At 37.9% G+C, this 8,387-nt stretch overlaps 1 protein-coding gene across 1 annotated transcript in view; it reads right to left on the minus strand.

Moving 5' to 3' along the window:
* SWT1 (SWT1 RNA endoribonuclease homolog (S. cerevisiae)) overlaps positions 1-8,387 on the minus strand; it is a 147,069-nt gene that overhangs the window by 93,836 nt on the left and 44,846 nt on the right. The window contains exon 9 of the mRNA XM_006901321.1: positions 7,097-7,190. Within this exon, the coding sequence (XP_006901383.1) occupies positions 7,097-7,190 (94 nt within the window). The remainder of the gene's footprint in view (positions 1-7,096; positions 7,191-8,387) is intronic.

Below are 8,387 nucleotides of genomic sequence, written 5' to 3' on the forward strand. Positions count from 1 at the left end.
AGAAAGAAAGAAACTAACTATCTGAAAACTAGAGAACAAGAAAATTTAGGCAAAAGCTAGAGTGTACCTTATTCTCAAAGCAAAGAAATAGAACTGATGAGATCTACAAGTCTTTCTCTAGGAGTATCCCTTAATTAATCCACAACTTGAGACAACAGCCAAACAGAGCCTTGGTAGCTTAAGATGTCAGATGACAGTGCCCACAATTGGTCAGAGAAGCTATCAGATTAAGAAAGGAACTGGATAAGAAAAGGAACCACAGCAGCACAACTCCAAAATCCACATATAAATTCTTCCCAGAAAATATAAGTGAAACAGCACACTGGAAAGAAAGCAATCAAAAGAACCAGATTCACAAGGTACACATATTGAAGTTACTGAAATGAGACCAACAAGAAATTTTGATTAATACCTGAAAAGCTGTAATGGAAATTAGATGCTAAGTAATGGAAAGTAGATGCTAAGTAAAATCAGTCATGCAGTTTCAGTATAGAGCTCCACAACCAGGGGAGGATACCATCGATAAGTAAGAGCTAAAAAAGTTTCTTCTGGTAAGTATTTGCATGTGTAACAAGAGCAAAGACAGTGTGAGGATGACCAAACACCTTTACCAACTTCATAAAGGGGAACTGTTCCCACCACAGCATCAACAACACAAATTCCTGTTAGGTCAGACCTATCTCTCATGCTTCTATACCTCTTTCTACGCATCTCAACAACAATCTTACTGCTTTACTGGGTTCAAAATCCAATGTGATAGATCACAGACCACATACTGCTATACTGGAGAAGTAAAAAAGTTATAATCCAAGTTAGTATCAGAATATAGTCTGGATAGCTTTCAAAATGTACTCACAGGCACCTTCGTGTTGAGCCTTGCAGCTTAAGGCTAATGTTACAAAGTTCTCAGTCCTGCCTATCTTAGCTATCCTCCCTCCCCCATATCGCTCCCCTGGTTGTCCAGCAAACTTGGGCAAACGTTCTTAGCTTAGCGTGGTTCTGTCCAGGCAGGGTAGTAGTCCCAAGGTCAGCTCCAGGTCATGTTAGGTCTCTGGTTCTCCGCTGTAGCTGCTATGGATCTTGTTCGGGTTCTGAAGAACAAGTTACGTTCTCTTGCTGGCAGTGAGGTCTCTGTTTTCTGATACTAGATCTGCTCAATTTAATAGCAAGACTAACCAATACTCTTGTGAACTAGTGAGATGATCCAATCCCCTTGTTGACTGATGAGACTAATCATCACTATTCTCCCTGTGGGTATGCTGCTGCTGTTATTGTTGATCACCTTTGAGTCAAGGGTCCCTCTGAACAAAATGCCTGAAGCCTTTCCAAAACATTTATCAAAGTACATAGAGTTTCCAGAGGCATGTTGTTTAGAAAGTGGATGCCACTCCTGCTTCCAAAACTGTCATGGTATGTTGTTATTCGATGAGTCACCTGCGATGCATAGAGACCCTATGTAGAGCAGCTCTGAACCCTTCGCTGTCCAGAACCAGACTCACTAATTCTGACACATCAACCCCCATTGTCCCAGATACTGTATCAATCCATCTCATCTGGGGTCTTCCTCTCCTGTACTGTCCATCCACCTTTCCGAGCAATTTCTTCTCCAAGGACCAATCTCTCCTGGCCACATGCCCAAAGTAAGTGAGGCAGAGCTTCAAAATCCTAGCTTTCAAGGAGAGACTTGATTTCACCCTCTCCAAGACAGACCTATTTGTTGTCTTGATGGCCCATGGTATGTTCAAGACTCTTCTCCAGCACCACAACTCGACATTTATTCTTCTTCTGTCATCTTTAGTCATTGTCTAACTCTCTGAAACATAATGAGTAATTGAAAAGACCATGGCCTGGATTAGGTGCACCTTTGTATCTAAACTGGTATCGTTGCTCTTCAGCACTCTGGAGAGGTCCATGATGGCAGTTAATGCAATTCATCTTTTGATTTCCTGACTGCTGATGTTGACTGTAGAACCGAGCAAGCTGTAACTGCTAACAACCTCAACCTCTTCTCCATCTATGATAGTGCTGCCAATTGGCCCTGTGGTGAGAATCTTTGTCTTCTTGATGTTGAGCTTCAATCCATATTGAAGACTATAGTTCTTTGACCTTTTGCAACAAGTGCTTCAGGTCTTCTCCAGTTTCAGCAAGCTAGGTTATGTCATCTGCATATGGTAGGTTATTAATTAGTCTTCCTCCAAACTTGATATGACACTCCTCCTCATAAAGCCCTGCTTCGCAAATGATCTGTTCTGTATACAGATTTGTCTTCCTCCAAACTTGATACGACACTCCTCCTCATAAAACTCTGCCTCTCAAATGATCTGTTCTGCATACAGATTGAAAAGGTCACTGGACCCTCATCATTTCCTTCACTTGCTCCCCCCACTGACCAAACTGTGCAGCTCTGCAACTGCATCCTGGCCCATCCTCACCCTTCTGCCCCCAACCCTCACCTCCTTGTACCCCCAATATGTTTTTCCCAATAAAAAAAAAAAAAAGAAAAGCTATGGGGACAGGGACTCCTTTCCTGATTTTGAACCATGCGGTGTTTCCCTGCTTTGTTCTGAGGACCGTTTCTTGGTCCAAGTATAGGTTTCATATAACACAATCAAGTGTTCCGAGATTCCCATTTTCCTCAAGGCTAGCCACAAATTACTGTGATCCACACCATCAAATGTCTATCCTATTTGCATATTCTCATCCATCTGCATGGAAAAGTCAAACTGAATGGCTAGGAAAGTCATACTGAAAGATAAACTCCACAGCATGGTGTATCTTTTTGATCAATCCTTTTACTTTCCATCCATTTATAGACCTATATTTAAAGTAGGTTTCTGCTGTTCTTGCTGGTGTTATGTGCTGTTGAGTCAACTATGACTCATAGTGACACTATGAACAATTGCTCTGAACCCAGCCTTATCCTGAGCCAATCACATTGTCTCTAACATTCTTGCTCCCATTGTCACAGTCACTATGTCCATCCATATCACAGAGTTTTCCTCTCCTGAGCTGACCCTCCACTCTTCCAAACATGATGTCCTCCTCCAAGGACTGGTCCCTCTTAAGCATGTGAGACAAAGTTTCAAATTCCTGGCTTCCAAGGAAAAACCTGGTTTCACCCTCCAGGACAAACTTGTTAGTTCTTTTGGCAGTCCATGGTATTTTCAATACTCTTCTCCAGCACCATACCTCAAAGGCATAGATTCCTTTTTTTGTCATTCTTATTTATTGTCCAGTTCTATGATGCATAGCAAGTAACTGAGAAGACAATAACCTGGATCAGGAGCACCTTAAGACTCTAGACTAATATCATTGCTCTTCAGCACTCTGGAGAGATCCCTGACAGTAGATTTTCTCAATGTAACTTGTCCTTTGATTTCCTGACTATTAATGCAAAGAGTGTTGTTGATTGTGGATCTAAGCAAGATGAACTCACCAACAACGTCAATCTTTTCACTATCTAATATGATGCTGTCAATTGCTTTGGTGGTGAAAATTGTTGTTTTCTTAATACTGAGATGTAATTCATATTGGTTAACAACAGAGAGCATATACTTGGTTCTATTATATTCAATCTTTCATCAATCACCTTACTCTAAATGAAATCTATAGAATTCTCCAATCACCCAGCAGACTGGTCTTTTTTTTTCATGAATACATGAGATATTTACCAATAAATCATATTCTAGGAAACTAAACAACCTTCAACAAATTTTAAAAAATAAAAATCCTATAAAATGGGTTTGGAACCATAAAGCAATTAAACAACAAATTAATAATGCAAAGATATCTGGGAAATTTACATGACCAAAAAGAACATCACAAGAGAAAATGCAAAGTATAGAGAATTGAATGAAAATAAGCTTTAATGGACTAGTGGTAAGAAGTTGTGCCGCCATCCTAAAGATATGTGGTTTACATCTACCAGCTGCCCTGTGAGAGTATGATGGGCAATCTTTTCCCATACTGTTAACAGGCTCTGAAAATCCACTGGAGGGTCAGATGTAAGTCAGTTCCAACTTGACAGCACACATCACCACCAAAACCACCACCACCACCACCACCAATATTTGTAGGATACAAGTAGTCCTTAGAGGAAAATTAGTAACAGTCAAAATCAATTAATCTAAACCTCTACCTTAAGAAACTAGAGAAGGGAGCTCTGGTGGTCTAGTGGCAAAAAGCTGCACTGCAATCCCAGAGGCGAGCAGTTCGAATCCACCAAATGCTCTGCTGGAGAAGGAGGGACAATCTCCTCCTGTACTAGTCAGACCTGATTTGATGGTACACAAACAAAAAATAATAAATTTTTTTTTAAAAAAAAAGAAACTAGAGAAAGCACAAATGGAAGAGAGTACTTTCTAGGAGATGTAAGTATCCTATATATTAAGAAGGATATATGCTACACAGGTATATCAATCTATCAACATTATATAGGAAAAATTTGTGAGTTTCAAATGCATATTTATAGTTCCTCAAAATACATAGAACTATCTAAAAAAGAACCAAATTACAGATATAGAATCTTGATAACTGTTGTAGCTTGGTGTTTAGGGCTTAATGAATTCTTCTGTTCATTTTCAATACCACTAAAATTCCTCACAATAAAATATTTGCAAAATTGGAGGGGAAAATACCAGTACAGCTTTTGGAAGAAGAGTGAAGAAGGATAAATGTGGATGTAAATAATGTATTTGTCCTAGAAGAGAAGTTCAGAAAAATATAATGTGCTTGGCAGGATGGTGATGGGGAAGATAAGTAAAGAAGACCATATAAAATGTTTTGGAGAGAGCATCAGCTGGACTCACTCACTAATTTACTGGATATTTTAAGGGTAATTCAGGTAGCAGAAAGGCCTAGTGGGTATCCAGGTTTAGCAACATATTATTCATATAGAAAATAGTATAAGGGAAAATCAAATGTTTACTTTTAGAGATGACCAGATTCAGGCTTTTATGAAATATGTAAGAAACATCTAAGTAAATATATTGTGTTAAGTCTCCAGTTACAAAGAGAGATATGGTGCCTGGTTACTATGACCAACCATTCTGACCAGGGATACAATACAATGTCCCAGAAAAAAATGTGAGAAACATGCTGAAAAAAGGGCAAATGCCTAGAACAACTCTGAGAAGAGCAATTAAAAGACACCCTTTAAATTGGCCATAAAGCTACTCCCAATGGTCACTCTTCGGTCAAATAATAGATTGCCTTATAAAGTAAATATCACCCATGAGTTTAAGCAAACAACTATGTGAGATTAAAAGGAACGTGAGACTACTCAAAAGCAAAGATGGGGTCAGTAAGGACAGGAAAGGAAGCCAAACGAACAGAAAAAGAACCAGACTAAAATAATGAGGACACTACCACAACAAGATAAAGGTAAATAACCTAATTGAAAAATGGTCACAGGATATGAACAGACACTTCACCAAAGAAGACATTCAGATGCTCAACAAGCACATGAAGAAATGTTCAAAATCCTTAGCTCTAAGAGAGATACAAATCAAAACAACTATGAGGTATCTCTCACCCCAGTAAAAATAGCAAAATTTAAGAGAACAGCAAGCAACAAATGCTGGCGAAATTGTAGAGAAACTGGACCCCTTATTCACTGTTAGTGTGAATGTAAAATGGTGCAACCACTATGGAAAGCAGTACCGCGCTTCCTCAAAAAAGTTGCAAATACAAATACCATTTGACCCAGCAATTTCACTACTGGGAATTTACCCTAAAGAAACCATAACCACCACCCAAAAGGTGGTGCACACCCATGTTTATTGTGGCTTTGTTCACAATACCAAAGAGCTGGAAACAAACCAAGTGCCCATTAACAAGGGAATGAATAGAGAAGCTGTGGTATATTCACACAATGGAATACTATGCTGCACTGAAAAACAAAAAAACTCATGAAATATTATACAAAATGGGTGACCCTAGAGGACATAATGCTAAGTGAAATATCTCAGTCACAAAAGGATAAATATTGCATAGCGCCACTGTTGTAAAACAGGACTGATATCAGGGTTGAGGTAAGACAGAAAAAGAGGGGAGGAATAATGTATATTGCATTGAAACAGATGACAGAGAGAACTGTTTAAAAGGGATATATGAATGCGTATTTCTGTCATTACAGAATTCCAGAGTGAAGGCTGCACAGTGGAGCAGACTTGGGGGGAGGGATTGCATAACAATGAAAGAATCTTTTTCTTTTCAAAAAGAAGAGTGAATTTAGAGGAAGGGGCTGGGCAGGGAGAAATGTGCAACAATGAATGACTGGAAACCCTAAGTCTATGTAAACTTTCATTAAAATTAATAAAATTTTTTAAAAAATTATATTTCAAAGTACAAAAGGAAAAAAAATTTTAAAGTTAGGGAGAGAAATCTACAAGATTTTCCTTAATATTGTTGTTGTTGGGTGCAATCAAGTTGAGTACAACTCACAGCGACCCTATAAGCAACAGTCCTGAACCCTTTTCTCTGACACATTTTAGCCTACATCACTGAGGTCACTGTGTGAATCCATCTCATTGGAAGTTTTCCTCTCTTCTGGTGATCCTCCACCTTTCCAAGCATGATCTCCCCTTTCAAGGAATAGCCTCACTTACAATAACTTCATGAGGCAGAAATTATTATTATTCCTATTTTTCTCCTACGAAGAAATGAAACTGAGTAACCTGTCAAAGTTGCAAACCTGGTAAATGGCAAGGTCAGGACTGCAAGCAAGGCAGTCACCTAGAAAACCAGAGTAGGCACCTACAAAACTACAGCAACATAAACTCTCTCTCCTTCCTAAAAAATGTAGTAACTTTGTTGTCAAATGACAAAAATAAGCAAATTTTAATTTCTATACTATTTTATTGGGAAAAGTTTTCTAAATATTCTATTAATTATATTGAAACTTTAGCGTCTATTTTAGATCTCAATCTCACTCTTCTATAGCTCACACAATGCACACATACAAAAAATAAACACACACAAAAATATCAGAGACAACTAAGTATGTTCACTAGAAGTAAAAAATTGTATGTATTTGATCCTTGATATGGAAAAACAATAACATTTTTTAAAAGAATGAAATTACCATGAAACTTACGTGCACAGAATAACAACAGAACAAGGGAATAATTCCTGGTATTGAAGGCAGCATTTTAGTACTCGATCATCATTATTCTCATCACTCAATCCATCTGTAAGTTCAGCAAAAGCAGTGGTTAATAAGCAACTAAAATCTGAGTACTATAGCAACCAAACTGCCAGCTACATATTAAAAAACATTCAGGCACACCCATGTTTATTGCAGCTTTGTTCACAATAGCACAGAGTTGGAAACTATGCTACACTGTAAAACAAGGAACTCATGCAATATTATTCAAAATGGGTGAGCCTGGAGGACATAATACTGAGTGAAAGATCTCAGTCACAAAAGGACAAATACTGCATGGTGCCACTGTTGTAGAATGAGACTGACATCAGGGTTGGGGGGAGACTGAGAAAGATGGGATAAATTATGTATACTGCTTTGAAAGAGATGAGTGAGAGAACAGTTTAAAAGAGATACATGATTGGGTATTACATTAATGACAAAAGTCCAGAATGAAGGTTGCATAGTGGAGTGTACTGGAAAAGGGGGTGGTGGGGTGGGACTGTATACCAATGAAAGAATGTTTCTTTTACTTTTCAAAGACAAGAGCGAACTGGGGAAGAGGCGTGGGCAGGGAGAAAAATGCAACAATGAATGAATGGAAATACAAAATCTCTGTAAATGTTTTAAATAAAATAAAATTTAAAAAAATTTTAAAAAGACACTTTTTAAATAAAAAAGTTAAATAAGATGGCAAAACAATATCTTTAAACTCAGGATCCAGAATTCATCTGTTACATGTCACAGAGCTATAGATTAAAAGAAATGTGGCATTTGCTTCTATGAAACAATGTGTGTCTGTCAAACACAAAGAGGGAGGAAAGCTCATCAGTAGATTAAATGCCAGATTATAACCCCAAAAAACCCTACAAATTCTAGTCTCAATTCACTCACTTAGAAATTATAAATAAATTGTAAGATTATATCACACTTAAACAAGTTACTTATGCTTGCTTTTCTTTAATCTCTAAAGAACCAAATTTAGAGATATACCTAAGACGGCGATACGGATTCAAGGAAGAGAATATAAAATGTAATTTCTCATAAATATTAAATCAGTAGTCTTGCACTATTTTCCAAAACTTAAAGCACATGGTACATGTTCAGTTTTTGTGAAAATATTGTGTATAAAGAGGGCCTAAGATAGTGTATCCCTAGTACCACGACCCCTTCTAAACCCAGCCTGGACTTCCGGCAGTTCTCTGCTGATGTGCTGTTCTAATCGTTTTTGGATAATCTTCAG

This window comes from Elephantulus edwardii, unplaced genomic scaffold (assembly GCF_000299155.1).
Source record: "Elephantulus edwardii isolate Elephantulus edwardi_28Jun2011 unplaced genomic scaffold, EleEdw1.0 scaffold00318, whole genome shotgun sequence".
NCBI classification, from domain to species: Eukaryota; Metazoa; Chordata; class Mammalia; order Macroscelidea; family Macroscelididae; genus Elephantulus; species Elephantulus edwardii.